This window comes from Urocitellus parryii, chromosome X (assembly GCF_045843805.1).
Source record: "Urocitellus parryii isolate mUroPar1 chromosome X, mUroPar1.hap1, whole genome shotgun sequence".
NCBI classification, from domain to species: Eukaryota; Metazoa; Chordata; class Mammalia; order Rodentia; family Sciuridae; genus Urocitellus; species Urocitellus parryii.
Window position 1 is genome coordinate 80,629,912 of NC_135547.1, and position 17,558 is coordinate 80,647,469.

At 39.3% G+C, this 17,558-nt stretch overlaps 1 protein-coding gene across 6 annotated transcripts in view; it reads right to left on the bottom strand.

The window, feature by feature from the left end:
• Positions 1-15,082, bottom strand: part of Atrx (ATRX chromatin remodeler) — a 217,620-nt gene extending 202,538 nt beyond the window's left edge. For 5 of the 6 annotated variants that reach the window (XM_026405589.2, XM_026405587.2, XM_077794035.1 and 2 more), the window contains exon 1: positions 14,866-15,082. In XM_026405589.2, coding sequence (XP_026261374.1) covers positions 14,866-14,885 — 20 coding nt within the window. In that variant the 5' untranslated portion in view covers positions 14,886-15,082. Of the gene's footprint in view, positions 1-14,112; positions 14,201-14,865 lie in introns of all 6 variants that reach the window. The other variant, XM_026405588.2, reaches the window with a different exon arrangement.
• Between the last annotated feature and the right edge of the window lie 2,476 nt (positions 15,083-17,558).

Below are 17,558 nucleotides of genomic sequence, written 5' to 3' on the forward strand. Positions count from 1 at the left end.
TTTTAAAAAAAGAAATGTTCTGTGTTGAAAGTGCAGCTCACTGGTACAGTGCCTACTTAACATGTGTGAGGCTGGAGGTTGCATCCCTAGCACAATTAATCAAGAACAAAAGATTGTTCTATCTTTTCAGTATTTAAAACTAGCATAATGTTTCCCACACAATAGACTTACATACATCACACTCTTGGTCAAGCTATCCACAGGCTTCCCATGTTCATACATAAGGATAAAGTACAAACTCCTAAGCACAGCATAGGAAGCTCTCTGCAGGGGGAACTTGTACTTTCCTTTCCAATCTTATCTTACTACAACTTTTAGATCAAAGAAATTCTATTTTCCTTCTCCCACAGAATTTTCTTTTACTTCTCTTATAATAAGCAAAACATTATTATAGTTATTTATTTAAACTCAGAGTACTCTCTAATGGAATGTAAGTACCTTGAAGGAGAAAACTAGTCTGAATTCATCTTTTATTCTCCATTAAGGGAAATAACAGGGCTGGGGATGTGGCTCAAGCGGTAGCGCGCTCACCTGGCACGCGTGCGGCCCGGGTTCGATCCTCAGCACCATATACAAACAAAGATATTGTGTCCGCCGAAAACTAAAAAATAAATATCAAAAAAAATTTTCTCTGTCTGTCTCTCTCAGTCTTTCTCTTAAAAAAAAAAGGAAATAACAAATAAATTTGTACAGAGGAACAGTAAATGTTTATTAAGATGAGAACAGGACCAGGCATGATGACACACACCTATATTCCCAGCAATTCAAGAGGCTGAGAAAGGAGGACTACAAATTCATAAGACTGGTAATGAGCAAAAATAAAAACAAACAAATAAAAAAAAATCCCTAGGACTGGGGTTGTGGCTCAGCGGTAGAACGCTCACCTAGCATGTGCGAGTCCCTGGGTTCCATCCTCAGCCCCACATAAAAATAAATAAATAAAATAAAGGTATTGTGTTCAACTACAACTAAAAAATAAATACCAAAAAAAAAATTTAAAAAAAGAACATATCACTTCATACTATTCCTATGAAAATACATAATCATAAGACAAATTCAACTGACTCTGGAAGCTGAGACAGGAGGATCACAAGTTTAAGGCAAACCTGGATGACTTAGCAAAACTCTGCTTCATAATAAAATATAAAAAGGCTGAAAATGTAACTCATAAATTGCCCCTCATTACCTTCTCCCCCAAGAAAAAGTAAAAAAAAATAGCAAAGAAAACTTCTACAAACTAAAGACACATGAAAATGAAATGCCATGCTGTGTTCCAGAACTGGATCATCCACCAGAAATTAAGAAAAGTTTGCTTTCATTATAAAGAACATTATGAAGCAATTAGCAAATGTGAATAAGGCCTGTAGATTAGGAAATAATATTGTATCAATGCTAATTTCTAAGATTGCTAACAATATACTAGGGTACCTCAGAGAATAGGCTTGTTGGAGAAATACAATTCAATGTACTCAGGAATGAAAAGCATCATGTCTGCAATTTACTCTCAAATGATTAAGAAAGATAATAATAGGCCAGGCACTGTGGCACATGCCTTCAATCCCAGCAGCTCTGGAGGCAGAGGCAGGAGGATCTCGAGTTCAAAGCCAGCCTCAGCAACATAGTAAGGCCCTTAGCAGCTCAGCAAGACCCCGTCTCTAAATAAAATACAAAATAGGGTGGGAGATGTGGCTCAGTGGTAAAGGGTCCCTGAGTTCAATTCACAGTACCCCCCCAAAAAAAGAAAGATAATAATAATACAAAAAGAATAAAATAAATGTGAATAAATAAAGAGCATATGAGAATCTGAATGTCTCCTATTTCTACAAATTTTATATAAGTATGAAAGTAATAGTATTTTTTTTTTTACTTTTTATACCTTATAAAAAGGGGATAACTCTTTTATATCCTTATAGATATTAGGCTTTATCCCCTGAAGCTAAAGTTATTTAAAAAATTATTTAGGAAAGTTCAATAGTCCATGCCTGTAATCCCAGCAACTGGGGAGACTGAAGCAGAAAGATTATATTTATAAAGCCATTGAGGAAAACCCTGTCTCAAAATAATAAATAAAAAAGGACTGAGTATTATCTCAGTGGTAAGAGTGTCTGTGGCACTCTTCAGGACTGAGGTATAACCCAGTGGCAGAGTCCACACTTTGTGAGTATGAGGCCTGGTTCAATCTCTAGACCAAAAAAAAATAATAATAATTAAATAAATAAAATATGGCACAAAGTCAGTAAGATACTGACTAGAAAATTTTATTATTGCTTGGGATGTGGCTCAAGCGGTAGCGCGCTCGCCTGGCATGCGTGCGGCTCGGGTTCGATCCTCAGCACCACATACCAACAAAGATGTTGTGTCCGCCAAGAACTAAAAAATAAATATTTAAAAAAAATTTCTCTCTCTCTTTCTCTCTCTCTCTCTCTCTCTCCTCTCTCACTTAAAAAAAAAAGAAAATTTTATTATTTGGAAGAAGGTATTAGAGATTGAACCCAGGATTTTGGGGGGATACTGGGGAATGAACTCAGGAGCACTTGACCACTGAGTCACATCTCCACCCCTATATTGTATTTTATTTAGAGACAGGGTCTCACTGAGTTGCTTAGCACCTTGATTTTGCTGAGGCTGGCTTTGAACTCATGATCCTCCCCTCTCAGCCTCCCAAGCAGCTGGGATTATAGTCATGCGCCACCACACTGGGCTGAACCCAGGACTCTTTAACACTGAGCTACATCCCCAGTCCTTTCTTTCTTTTTTTCTTTTTTTTGAGACAAGGTCTCACTAAATTGCCAAGGCTGGCCTCAAAATATGATCCTCCCAGGCTGGGGTTGTGACTCAGTGGCAGATTTTTTTAAATAAATTTTAAAAAAATATGATCCTCCTGCCTAAGCCTCCCAAGTCATTGGAATTATAAGTGAGTTGCCAGGATTTCAGGCATGTACCCAGTTAAGTAAGTCATTTTAAATAAATGTCTTTGATTTGTGGATAAATATTAAAATTTTTAAGTTTATTGTTTTTCACTCTACTGTCATGTATATCTAAAAAGATCATATAAGAAACATCATTTTAATAACAATTTTGGGAAGGAATGAATTATTAGCCAAAGTATATATTAATAAAGATTTTGAAAAGTACTATACAAGCTCCACAGAGACAATGCCCTTACTGACTTATTTGTCAATGAAGTATTTAAAACAGTTCTAGCCAGGCCCGCTGGCACACACCTTTAATCCCAGAGAGTCAGGAGGCTGAGGCAGGAGGATGGCAAGTTTAAAGCCAACCTCAGCAACTTGGCAAGATGCTGTCTCAAAATTAAAAACAAAAATACATTGTTAAATTTCAAAAATAAATAAATATATGAATAACAAAAAAAGTTGGATATGTTGCTCAATGCTTAAGCACCCCTGGTTTCAATCCCTGGTACAGGGAAAAAAAAAAAAAAACATGGTTTCTGACACATGGTAATAGTAATCAGTAATAATGAACATTTGAGTAATTATTATATCCTAAATACTAATTCAACTACTTTATGCCCAGTAACTCAATCTTCACACCACCCAAGAAATATTTGTTAATTGATAACAATTAGTTTCTCAATAATGTAATAAATGGATTCCTAAAAACTCACCATACTGGGCTGGGATTGTGGCTCAGTGGTAGAGCGCTTACCTTGCACTTATGAAGTACTAGGTTCGATCTTCAGCACCACATAAAAATAAATAAATAAAATAAAGGTATTGTGCCCATTTACAACAAAAAAAATTTCTAAAAAACTCACCATACTAAATAATGTTGTATAACCAGTATCATAGAAATCATAAGAAAAATGGGGTTAGACACATAGCACTTAAAACTATCTGTGACACCTTTTTTTATATATTTTTTTAAATTGCCAATGGACCTTTACTTTATTTATTTATGTGATGCTGAGAATCAAACCCAGTGCCTTACACATGCTAAGCCAGCACTCTACCACTGAGCCACAACCCTGTGACACCATTTTTAAAGAAAGAAACCTAATGAACTGGTAGAAATGGTAGCACAGTTTTACATACTATACACAAGTTAAGTGATTAAGAAATGTACATATACAACAAAAAATACAGCACTTTACCTTGAAAAAAAGCTGTAGTTTGCTTGTGGAGGTGGGCATTAGAAGGGTTGCAGCTGGTGAATTATTGTAAAGTGGTAGAAGGAAGGTTATCTGAAATCGGATGTAAAATTGTAACAACAAATGTAGATGGGTGTGGTTCATAACACAAGTGGTAAACTGGGGTACTTGGTAGATGTCTGAAATGTATGCATGTATCCACATGTATTTTTGTACAGCTCTGTTCAACTGGGTGTGGTTCATCTGCCCCATTTACCTACCCAGTAATCAGCAAACTCTTTCTATAAAGGGATAAATAATAAACATTTTAGGATTGGAAGGCCATAAGGTCTCTATCACAACTATTCAACTCTGCTACAGTGGTAGAAAAGCATCTAGACAACATAAACAAACAAGAGTGGGGTGGGGGTCCAATAGAATTTTACTTTTGTAAAAAAAAAAAAAAGCCATTGGTATTAGGTCAGAGTTTACTGACCCCTGACTCTGCAAAAAAATCTTTCATAAAAAATGCAAATTGTGTCTTCTGCTCAAATTCTTCCCTGATGTCAATATTGCTGAAACAAATTAACATTTTCAGGGGCTGGGATTGTGGCTCAGTGGTAGAGTGCTTGCCTAGCATGTGTGAGGCACTGAGCTGGATTCTCAGCACCTTGTAAACAAATTAAATAAACAAAGTGGGGTTATTGTGTCCAGATACAATTTAAAAAAAATTTTTAAAACAAATTAACATTTTCAAACCAAATATTATTGCATTTAATATAGGATGTTATCTCTCATAAACAAAAATCTGACTAATATAAATCAAATAAGTAAAATAATTAATCCTAAATCCAATAGTACTCAAAAATAAGTTATTTTATTTTGGATTCTTTTTCTTTTTGCAGTGCTGGCCATCAAACCCACAGTCTTGCACTGGGCTACACTCCCAGGCCTATTGTGAATTTTACAATTCAAATATTGCCCAACAGTCAACTGACTACTTCAATTTACCAAATAAAGACAACTAAGGTCATAATTTGATCATAGTTATTCAAAACCTGTGCATTAAATTCACACAATTTAAAAGATAATGTTTTAACAGTTGATCTGTTTTGAACCCCAGACCTTGCCCATGCCAGGCAAACACCTTTACCTCTCAGTCACATCCCCAGCCCATTGTTTTTGGAGGAGGGGAACCAGGATTTGAACACTACTGAGCCATATCACCAGCCCTATCTTGTATTTTATTTAGAGACAGGGTCTCACTGAGTTGCTTAGTGCCTGCCACTGTTGCTGAGGCTGGCTTTGAACTCTTTTTTTTTTTTTTTAAATATTTATTTATTTCTTTAGTTATCGGCAGACACAATATCTTTGTTGGTATGTGGTGCTGAGGATCGAACCTGGGGCCGCACGCATGCCAGACGAGCGCGCTACCGCCTGAGCCACATCCCCAGCCCCTGGCTTTGAACTCTTCATCCTCCTGCCTCAGCCTCCCAAACTGCTGGGATTACAGGCTATGTGCCACCATGCTGGCCCTAGCCCATTTTTTTTAAGACAAGGTCTCCCTATTTTGCCCAGGCTGGCAGCCTCAAACTAGAGATCCTCACCTTAATGTCCAAGTAGCTACTGCTGGGATTATCGGCATGCACCACAGTGTCCGGCTACTTTTTTTAAGTATTTTTTTAGTTGTAGATAGACACAATATCTTTATATATATATATATATATATATATATATATATATATATATATATATATATATATATATATATTTATGTGGTGCTGAGGATTGTACCCAGTGCCTCACACATGCTAGGCAAGCACTCTACCACTGGCTACAACCCCAGCCTGTCTTAACAATTCTGAACTAAAATTATCAGGCTCATTCACAGGGCACAGGTAGTTTTTATAAAAATATCAAGACACAAAAGCTAACAAACAAACTGCAAGATAGTTATACAATGTTTGTCCACAAGTTGAGTTAAAAAATTCTAAGTTGACCTTGCAAAAAATGCTAATATATACAATATTCTTTGTTCAAACTGCTACCCCTCACATTTGGAATCCTCCCATAGTCTTCTTGGTCAAAATTGAACCCATCCTCCAAGGGCCAGACTCAAATACTACATCTCTAATATGTCTTGATTACCATCAGAAATGTCTTCCTTGGCTGGAAGCAGAGCTCAGTGACTGGGATTACAGGAGTGCTCCATTGCATCATGCTCATCCTTAGCATAGCTAATATATTTTCAGGTTAGGATTGCTCTGTAACTGTTTATTTTCTTTCTTTCTGTTTCTTTCTCTCAAGAATACCTTTAGAAAGGGGGAAGAAATTCCATGAAAATAGAAAGGTGATTAGTGGAGTAAAGGAAGGGACTGAGGGGGTTGAAGGAGGGACAGGAAAAGGGATGAATGGTAGAATGGATCTCACCAAACCTTCCTATGAACATATATAAATATAACAGTGAATTTCACCTTTACATATACCCATAATGCACTAATGTTTTTTTTTAAAAAGCTATAAATAGAAATAAGATCTGTAAGCAGACGAAAGTAAACATGGGGAGGGAGGAGAGGCAAAGAGGAAGTACTAAGGACTGATCTGGAGCAAATTTGATTCCATGCTTGTATAATTACATCAAAATAAATACCAATATTATATATAACTAAAATGAACTAATAAAAAAGAATACCTTTGGAGGGCAGCAATTTTTTGTGTGCAATACTGGGGATTGAACCCAGGGTTGCTATACCACTGAGCTACACTCCCAGTCATTTTTATTTTTTGAGACAAGATCTCCCTAAGTTGCTTAGACTAACACAGAAATTGCAACCTCCTGCCTCAGCCTCCCTGAGTTTCGAGGATTACAGATTTGGACTATCGTGCCCAGCAGAGGGCAGGAATTTTTATTATTCTAGCACAGTATGGAACTTTACCTCTTGTTGATTCTCAAGTTATTCAAGTATTGGAGCAACTAATAAAGCAAAATATGGAGTATATGATATTGGTATAACAGCACTATTGCCATATCAATAATTTCTTAAATGTTGCACGGGACAGTTAACAAAAGACCTGAGCTATAGATACCAGGAGTGTCTATTTTAAGCCAAAACTGCAAATGTCTCAGAAAAAGGATATGAAACAGTGGCTACAGGGCAAAATTCAAAGAACCCTTTTCCAGGGCAAAAAGAACAATTGGCTAGTGCTAATATTGTTCTTTTCAGAAGGACCATCTTCAATCATAAAATGGACAGAAATATACTAGATGTAGTAACCTTTCAAAACAGAACACACTCCTGTTGGATGTAGTGGCACAAGTCTATAATCCCAGCAACTCAGGAGGCTGAGGGAGGAGGATCACAAATTCCAGGCCAGCCTCAGCAACTTAGCCAGAGCTCATCTCAAAATAAAAAATTAAAAGGGATTGGGGTGTAGCTCAGCCACAAAGCACCTCTGGGTTCAATCTCCAGTACCACCACCAAACAACAACATGTTCCCAAGCTATAATCAACAAAATTTCCAGCAAAAATGTTTTCCTTCCCAGTAAATGTTTGTACAAGTTTACGTTCATGACACTATGGCACATATTAGCAATAAAACACCTGTATCCTAACCATATAAGAGTCTTTGTTTGTTTTTACTCACTTTTTTGTTTGTTTGCTTGTTTTTGTACTGAGGATTGAAGCCACGGATGCCTTACCACTGAGCTGAATCCCCAGTCGTTTTTTATTTTGAGACAGGGTCTCACAAAGTTGCAGAAGGTCTGCTTAAGTTGCTAAGACTGACCTCTAACTCGGGATCCTCTAGCCTCAGCCTCCAGAGTTGCTGTGATTACAGGCATGTGCCACTGCACCAAACTACTGACCATGTAAGTCTTAAGACAAAAAAACGAGTACATATATTAAATCTACATGCTGCCCAAAAAGCAGATAAAATGAAAAATGATCAACATCCACATAATGAGAGTTATTTTTAAAAATAACTCTATGGAGCCGGGGATGGTGGTGCATGCCTATAATCCCAGTGGTTTGGAAGGCTGAGGCAGAAGGATTACAAATTCAAGGTTAGCCTCAGCTACTTAGCAAGGCCCTAAGAAATTTACAAAGACCCATCTTGAAATAAAAAACAAAAAGGGTTGGGGATGTGACTCAGTGGTAAGCACCCCTGGGTTCATTCCCTGATGCCAAAAAATAAATTTTAAAAAAGGCTGCTGAGGGGCTGGGGATGTGGCGGTAGCGCGCTTACCTGGCATGCATGCGGCCTGGGTTGGATCCTCAGCACCACATACAAAACAAAGATGTTGTGTCCACCGAAAACTAAAAAATAAATATTAAAATTCCCGCCCCCCTCTCTCTCTTTAAAAAAAAAGGGGGGGGCGCTGCTGATGTGGCTCAGTGGTATAGCAACCTGGGTTCAACCCCTGGTACCAAAATAATAACAACAACAACTGTATGGAACAACTAGTACAAACTCACTCTGCAAATGACAAGGCAGACACCTGGGAAAGATACATGATTTGTCTAAGATCATCAATTATTTATGGGACAGAGCTAAGGCTACAAGATTTGACTCAGTTTGTTCAGTGTTCATTCCTCTATACTAGAACTTCTTTATACTGAAAAAAAAAAAAACAAAGAGTGTTAGTTTACTGACATTTAAGAACTGTTATATTGGGGCTAGAAATACAGCTCCAGTGGTACAGTGCTTCCCTAGCATCATGAGGCCCTGGACTCAAACCCCAGCACAAGTCCCCCAAACAAAGAACTGTTGTTATAACCATGTTACCTCCCGGAAAACACCTGCAGGCATTATGGATATCTGTTAAACTTGTTGCCTTTCACAGAGGGGGAAATGAAAGTTAAACATCTTGCATGTCAAGCAGATCACAGGACAAGCATTAGGAAACATGTACACAGAGATATTATTTAGACACTCCTTTTACTGTATTATTATATTCAACATTGCTGAAGAAAGATCTATGCATCCTTTTTCATTGACTTAAACCATGTGAAGTGCTTCTGATAATATCAAACAGATCATTCAAGGTTTGGAGGAAAGCATTTCATGTCAACCTAAAGCCCAAGTTTAGACTCCAAATGTAAAATAGCCACATAAATACAATTTCTTATTTAAAAAGTTATATCACACATCTATATAAAAATTTCTTTTAAGTATGACATTTATCTTACCTATAAAGAACATGTATAACTGAAAGCTCAAAACCAACTACATTGAGGGCTGACAATAATAAGAACTAATCAAAATTAGGGTCACAAATTTTTTTTCCTCCTTTGTACTGGAGATTGAACTCAGAGTCACTTGACAACTGAGCCACATCCCCAGCCCTTTTTTGTATTTTATTTAGAGACAGGGTCTCACTGAGTTTCTCAGGACCCCGCTAAATTGCTGAGGCTGGCTTTGGAATCACAACCCTCCTGCCTCAGCCTCCCAAGCAGCTGAGCCACTGGGATTACAGGCATGGGCACAGGACAAATGTCCTTCTTTTCACCCTAACCCATAACATAAACCAACGAATTAATATTTAAATGATTCCAAAATCCTTTAGGAATTTTACATTTCTGGGCTGGGGATGTAGCTTACTAGTAGACAGCTTACCTAAAAAGTGTAAAGCCTTGGGTTCAAACCACAGTACCACAAAGAAATATTTAAAATTGCATTTCTTCCCCTCCACAAAGCAGAAGTGCAAATAATTGACATATAACATTTTTCAAAAATTAGGCTACCATCTTAATAGACTCGAAGACATTCATCATTTCTCAAATTGGATAACCGCTGCCTTTTTAAAGACCAATAACAAGTTTTACAGCTGTCAGCTTTTCAACTCCCTTTTTGTAAGGATTAAAATGACAAATTCCATGGGCTGGGGTTGTGGCTCAGTGGTAGAGCACTATCACCTGCGAGGTCCTGGGTTCGATCCTCAGCACCATATAAAAATAAATTAATTAAATAAAGACATTTTATTTTTTTAATATTTATTTTTTAGTTCTCAGCAGACACAACACCCCTGTTTGTATGTGGTGCTGAGGATCAAACCCAGGCCACACGCATGCCAGGCAAGCGCGCTACCACTTGAGCCACATCTCCAGCCCCTAAATAAAGACATTTTAAAAATGACAAATTCCATCAAATTTCATAATATCAAGATCTTTACATGTAAGTACCGTTAAGTTATAAATCAGATATTCATCTTTCATAATGTCAAAAACTGGAGAAAACAAACCAATCTTATTTAAAACACAAAACCAAAAACTTAAAAAAGAACAAAAACTTTAAAGAGGGGCTGGGGATGTGGCTCAAGCGGTAGCGCGCTTGCCTAGCGTGCGTGCGGCCCGGGTTGGATCCTCAGTACCACATTCAAATGAAGATGTTGTGTCCGCCGAGAACTAAGAAAAACTAAATAAATATTAAAACTCTCTCTCTCTCTCTCTCTCTCTCTCTCTCTGTCCCCCTCTCTCTCTCACTCTCTCTTTAAAAAAAAAAAAGTGCAATTACTTTAAAAAAAAAAAAAAAACTTTAAAGATTGAAAACCAGATGTGAAGGAGAGCACCAGTAATCCCAGCTACTTTCAAGGCTGAGGTGGGAGGATCCCAAGTTCAGGCCAGCTTGGGCAACTTAAGGAGGGCCTGCCTTAAAAAAATAAAAGGGCTGACATCATAGCTCAGTTGCAGAACACTTGCCTTGCATGTGCAAGGCCCTAGGTTCAATTCCCAGTACCACCAAAAAAGGTGTGTGGGGGGGGGACTTCTAGGACATTTCTTTTTTTTAATAAACAAAAGTAAAAATTTGGGCACAATTGTGCACAACTGTAAGCCTGGCAAGTCAGGAGGACTGCAAATTCAAGGTCAGCCTCAGCAATTTAGCAAGGCCCCTAAGCAACTTAGTGAGACCTCCTTTCAAATTTTTTAAACAAGGCCAGGGATGTGACTCAATGGCAAAGCACCCCTGGGCTAAATCCTCAATACCAACAAAAGAAATCAGAACTACTGGGAGTGTTGGTGGATGCCTGGAATTCCAGTTACTAGGAAGGCTAAGGGGAGAGAATCACAAGTTCAAAGTCAACCTGGGCAACCTGATGAGACCCTACAGAGCACCTACAAGCATGCACAAAGCCCTGGGTTCAATTCCCAGTACTGATTTTTTTTTTAAAGAACTAGTCTTTGTTTCCTACTTTTCAGTGCTCAACAGAAAATCTAAAGATGAAAAATCTGGAACTATGGTGTAAAATCTAATTAATGATAATGCATAGAACTGCTCAAATTCTTTCTGTCTCACATAAGAGAATCAACCATTCTTTGGTATTGTGGGCTTAATTTTCAAGCATTACCTGTCAGATTCTCCTTTAACTATCATTAAAAGCTTGAAGATGAGGGCTGGGGATGTGGCTCAAGCGGTAGCACGCTCGCCTGGCATGCGTGCGGCCCGGGTTCGATCCTCAGCACCACATACCAACAAAGATGTTGTGTCCACCGAGAACTAAAAAATAAATATTAAAAATTCTCTCTCTCTCTCTCTCTCCTCTCTCACTCTCTCTTTAAAAAAAAATAAGCTTGAAGATGAGACTTCACCTGAGAAAGTTCTTCTCAACATCCACTTGAAGCTCTTGTACAGTAAATAATCAAGGCAGGTCAAATGTTTTAATTAATTCCCTACCATTATATATGTAGGTCCTTACAAGAGGTTTTTCACATCGTTTTTTAAAAAAGACATTTAGCCTTTTTAAAAATATTTTTTAATTGTTGACAGACCTTTATTTTATTTATGTAGTTATATGTGGTGCTGCGAATTGAACCCAGTGCTTCACATACGCCTGGCAAGTGCACTACCACTGAGTGCACATAGCTCCTTCACAGTTTTAAGACACTGCTCAAATTCAATGTTTCATTAGCTCACTATATCATACATCTGGACACAAAATGTGTATCATAAACCCTAGAAAATCATAAACCCATAACAAATGACCATGACCAAGCTAACACAAACTACTTCTATCATAATAGTTGGGCTAAATTAAAATGGTCATGCCAGGCATGGTGGTGCATGCCTGTAACCCCAGCAACCTGGGGGCTGAGGCAGGAGGATCTCAAATTCCAGGCCGGCTTCAGCAACTTAGCAAGGCCCTAAACAACTTAGCAAGACCCTGTCTCAAAATAAAAATAAAAATTAAAAGGGATAGGGATGTGGCTGAGTATTAAAGCACTTCTGGATTCAATTCCCAGTACCAAAAACTAAAACGAAGGAGTTCAAGGAGGCATTAATGCCTTGTGGTTAAGAACACAAGCTCTAATGTACAAAATCAGATCAAAAGAGAACACAAATTTGGGAGTCAACACTGGGTTCAATTCCAGCTCTATCAATTACAAGCTGAATAATAATTTCAGTCAAATTATTTTATTTCTCTATGCCTCAGTTTCCTCTTCATTTGTAAAATGGGGGAAATCAAGTAGTACCCTATGGGACATTTTGAGGATTAATCAAAATTACACAGATAAAGCCAGGTGTGGTGGCACACATCTGTAATCCCAGCATCTCCAGAGGCTGAGGCAGGAGGATTGCAAATTCAAAGCCAGCCTCAGCAATTTAGCAAGGCCCTCAACAGCTCAGCAAACCCTGTCTCTAAATAAAATACAAAAAAAATGGTGGGGAATGTGGCTGAATGGTTAAGTGCCCAGGGTTCAATACCTGGTACCAAAAATATATATATATTATAGGTCAAAGAGAACAATGAGAACTCAATTTTTGTTATGAATATTACTCTAATCACCAGAATATCTACAAAAATTCAAGACCAGTAAGAAAAATTGGCATTGGCACAACATTAGACTATTCAGAAATCCTATACACAAAAAAATGTTGTAGCTCAGTGGTAGACCACTTGCCTAGCACATGTGAAGCACTGAGTTCGATCCTCAGCACCACATAAATAAATAAAATAAAGGTATTGTGTCCATCAATAACTAAAAATATTTTTTTAAAGAAAGGGAGAGGGAACTGGGTGTAGTAGCACACCCCTGTAGTCCCAGAAAAGGAAAGAAATGGGGAAAAAATAGGAGTTCAACCTATGGTGGTTTTTTTTTTTTTTTTGGGGGGGGGGGTTTCTTCTCTTCTTTTAAGACAGGATCTCAAGTTCCCCAGCCTTGTCTAGAACTCCTGTACTCAAAGGATCCTCCCACCTAACCCTCTAGGGAGCTGGGACTACAGTCCCATGCACAGATACAACCTATTGTTTTAAATGTAGACTTTATGAGACTTAATAAAATCTAGAAGTCCTGTTAAACTGTAAGGTACATGCATATGAATATGAATGCCTAGCAGCAGTTTGTCAACAATTTGTACCATGTATCTCTTAGGAGTCCAATAACCCATAAATAGTTTCTTATATTTGAGTCAATTCAGAAATCAAGGCCACAATCTTTACACAACTAATGATCTATAATCTAAGAACTAAAGTGCATTCTCCCCTAGGTCAGGAAAACATCATCTACCATCTATCCCATCATCTATCATCCATCTACTCCTTATTAATGCAAAAAAAAAAAAAAAACAGGCATAAGTAGTACCGGCTGGTTCTGAAATTCTACATTTTAGCTTAAGTGCTCTGAAAACCTATGCCATTCTCATAGTTTCTCAAAGGCACATTTTGCAAACTAGGAATGCAATTCTGATCCATGCTCCCTGTGATTCTACTTGGCCACTAGGCACGAAGGATGCATAACCAGCAGAAAAATTAGCTATCAATTAGTAGGATGTAAAGTCAAATATAAAACTACCTGAAAAGCAATCCAGCCACCTAGATAAAAGTGGTATACATTTCATATTAACTACCCAAATTTTAGACACAGTCAACAGGCAAACCAGAAACACGCGTGAAAAATAGCGTCAACCTAATAAACGTGCTTGAGAGGCGGCCTGCCAGACACAACTATGCTTGCAATAAATCTTACTTTTCACGAACCCACATTCATCCCTCATGGAATAAATAAATAAAAACAGGATCTAATTACCTTTACTCGAAATCTGCCCATAAAGTTGGGGAAACACTTGATGTCCCATTAAAGCTGGACTTCCCAAAAAGTGGTATATTGGGATCCTCTGGAAGCAAAATCCTGCGTTAGTATGTCCCCCCACCCCCACAGACTAGGATAAATCCGAGAATACCCTTCACGATATGAAATAGAAAAGGAATCTAAATACCTGGAAAGACACCCCACCCCGCCCCCGACAAAAAAAAAATGCCTCCAATATCTACAAAAAAAGCAAAAACAAAAACCCGCAGAGCCCCAGTACTTCCCATCACCAGCAGTCTAAACGCCAGTAAGTAGTCCCAGGATCTCACAACCCGCCCGCCCTTCCCCCCTCTTTTCACCCCCCCCTTTTCACCCTCCCCCCTTCTTCCCCACGCAGTTTCTAGGCCCAAAGATAAGGAAGAATGACCGGGATACCAAAGACCGCCTCCGAATTTGGATTCTCAACCCCACAGACACCAAAACATAAAAGCGGAGGCCAACCGAGCTTTGCCAGTTACAGAAGGTTGGAAGAAGCTCCCAACACCACAGGCCGCGCCCCCGCCCCCACCCCCGATAGGAACCTTCCTACGAAATGCCGAAACCCTACACACCTAAAGAGAAAATGATGCCTCCCTTTCCGCTAAACAACGCACAAGCCCAACCCACCAAGGGAAAGTCTTCCCAAACACCGGACTCAGATGGTGCTCAGGCCCGCATCGCTGGGGCCCTCGGGAAGGGGGTACATTTTACCTCATGGGCTCAGCAGTCATGTTTTCGCTTGATCGCCGCCTCGGCTTCTGTAGCCCTTTGGCGCCACTACGGTTCCAGCGCCAGATTACGATAGAAATGCCCTGGAATCTTAGTAGTCACTGTCGCCGGTGCTGGATCCTCCCCACTGCTCAAAGGCCCCTACCACTGCGACCGCTGCAGGAGCCGCGGAAACAAAGCGACGCCGCCGCCGCCGCCATTTTGTTGGGCCGAGGCTCAGGCAGGAGAATTGGCGCGTCCTCCCTCTTCCTCTTTCCGTCATCCATTGGCTACCTCCGCAACAGCTCAGAGTCTTATTGGCTGTGGAAATTCACCTTCTTTGGGGGCCTGTTGCTAAGGCGGTCCACGTCATTTGATCCCCTCCACCTTTTTAGCAAGGGGTCTGTTTCAGTCCTAGTTGACCTGAAAGTGATAGTGACGTATTTTGACTTTTTTCTGAAAATGCTCTGTTGGTCCATTTTCTTTTCTTTGACATAATTGATGAAACAACAGCAAGTTACATTTATTGAGTACCAAATGCTGTTCACTACATTAATCCTTTATCTGGATTATCTCACATAATCCTTACACCTTCTTAAGTAGACAGCCCTACAGTCTTAGAGGTGTGGAGTCGCAATTCAGATCAGATACCGCACTAAACCACTCATCTATATGGCCATCCTATAAAAAATATTTTATCTCTATTATTCCAGTGTAACAGCGATTTCTTCACTGGATGTTTTATAGATAAAGTTCAGCTTATCAACATGCTTACAAATATATGTACATATACTTACAAATGTATTTAAATGGGAAAAAAAAACTTGAAGTTGAGTGAGGTGGTGCACTCCTCCAATCCCAGCGGCTTGGGAGTCTGAAGCAGGAGGAGCACAAATTCAAAGCAAGCCTCAGCAATTTAGAGAGGTACAAAATGGCTGGGGAGGTAGCTCAGTGGTTGAGCTTCCCTGGGTTCAATCCCTGGTACTCAAAAGCAAAAAAATTCTTGGCCAACCTTAGCCATTTAACCAAACCATGTATCAAAATAATAATAAAATTAAATTAAAAGCCAGCTACAGTGGTGCACACCTGTAATCCCAGCAGTTTCCAGGAGGATGAGGTGGAGGGATGGCAATTTCAAAACCTACCTCAGCAATTTAGCAAGGATCTAAGCAACTCAGCAGACCTGTCTCTATATAAAACATTGTTTTAAAATGGCTGGGGATATGGCTCAGTGGTTAAGCTCCCCCTGGGTTCACTTTCTGGTACCAAAATAAATTTATTAAGTTAAATTTTTAAAGGATTGGGAACCAGGCATGGTGGTGCATGTCTTTAATACCTGTGTGTGCCACAGGTGTGTGCCACCGCACTTGGCAAGACTTCTTTTTTTAGCTGGGTGCTGTGACACTGGTTCAAGAGATTGATACAGGAGGATTACAAGTTTAAGGCCAGCCTCAGCAATTTAGCAAGGGCTTAAACAACTTAGTGAGACCCTGTTTCAAAATTTAAAATAACATAAGGGCTGCCAGGCTTGGTGGTGCACACTTATAATCCCAGCAGCTCAGGAGGCTGAAACAGGAGGATCAGGAGTTCAAAGCCAACCTCAGCAATGGCAAGGCACTAAACAATTCAGTGAGACCCTGTCTCTAAATAAAATACACAATAGGGCTGGGGATGTGGCTTAGAGGTGGAGTGCCCCTGAGTTCAATCCCTGTTACCAAAACAAACAAATAAATAAAATAACATAAAGGCTGGATATGTAGTTCAGTGCTTAAACTCCCCTGAATTCAACGCACAGTACCTTCCCCACAAAAAAGACAAATAAATTACTGAAAAAATTAAATGTCAGCCAACTTGCATAACAGTTCTTCAAAAATTAAAAGAAGAAGCTGGGAGCCATGGTGCACATCTGTAATCCCAGTGGCTCAGGAAGCTGAGACAGGAGCATTGGGAGTTTAAAGCCATCCTCAGCAAAAGCAAGGCACTTAGAAACTCAGTGAGACCCTGTCTCCAAATAAAACACAAAACAGGGCTGGGGATGTGGCTCAGTGGTCAAGTGCCCCTGAGTTTAGTCCCAGGTACCCCCACCCCAAAAAAGAAGGGACTGTGGATATAGCCCAGTTGGTAGAGTGCTTGCTTCACATGCAGAAGGCCCTGGTTTAAATCCCCACCTATAAGGTCCTTATTTAGCATCTGAACAGCCATCTTAAATGACAGCCATCATTTTAAGGAAAAAGTTTCCCTTTCCTACTCAAGGGCGTTTCTGAGAAAGGCTCACCACTCCCTCATACCAAACAAACTCTTAAGGACCGCCTTCTGGCTCTGATTCCTGAGCCTGCCCCATAAAAGTCCCGGGAACCCAAGCCTGTTTTGCCTCTCTCCTACGGAGAGATGGTCTTTATTTATCAGCTCTGACAAATAAACTGTTGTGTGTACCTCTGGCTGGTCCTGGTCTTTCATTTCTCACATACCCATCTCTTGTTTCTTGCTTTCCCTTCACCAGCACCACAAAAAAAAAAAAAAATGAAAAGAAGATGAAGACATTCTCAAATAAACATAATTGTTTCTAGTACCCATGCTCAACAAGAAATGCTATGAGTTTTGGGGGCAGAAATGAAAGGACACTAGATAGTAATGCAAAATTATACGAAGATGCATGAGACACTGGATTGGCCTTGGCACCACAAAAGAAAAAAAAA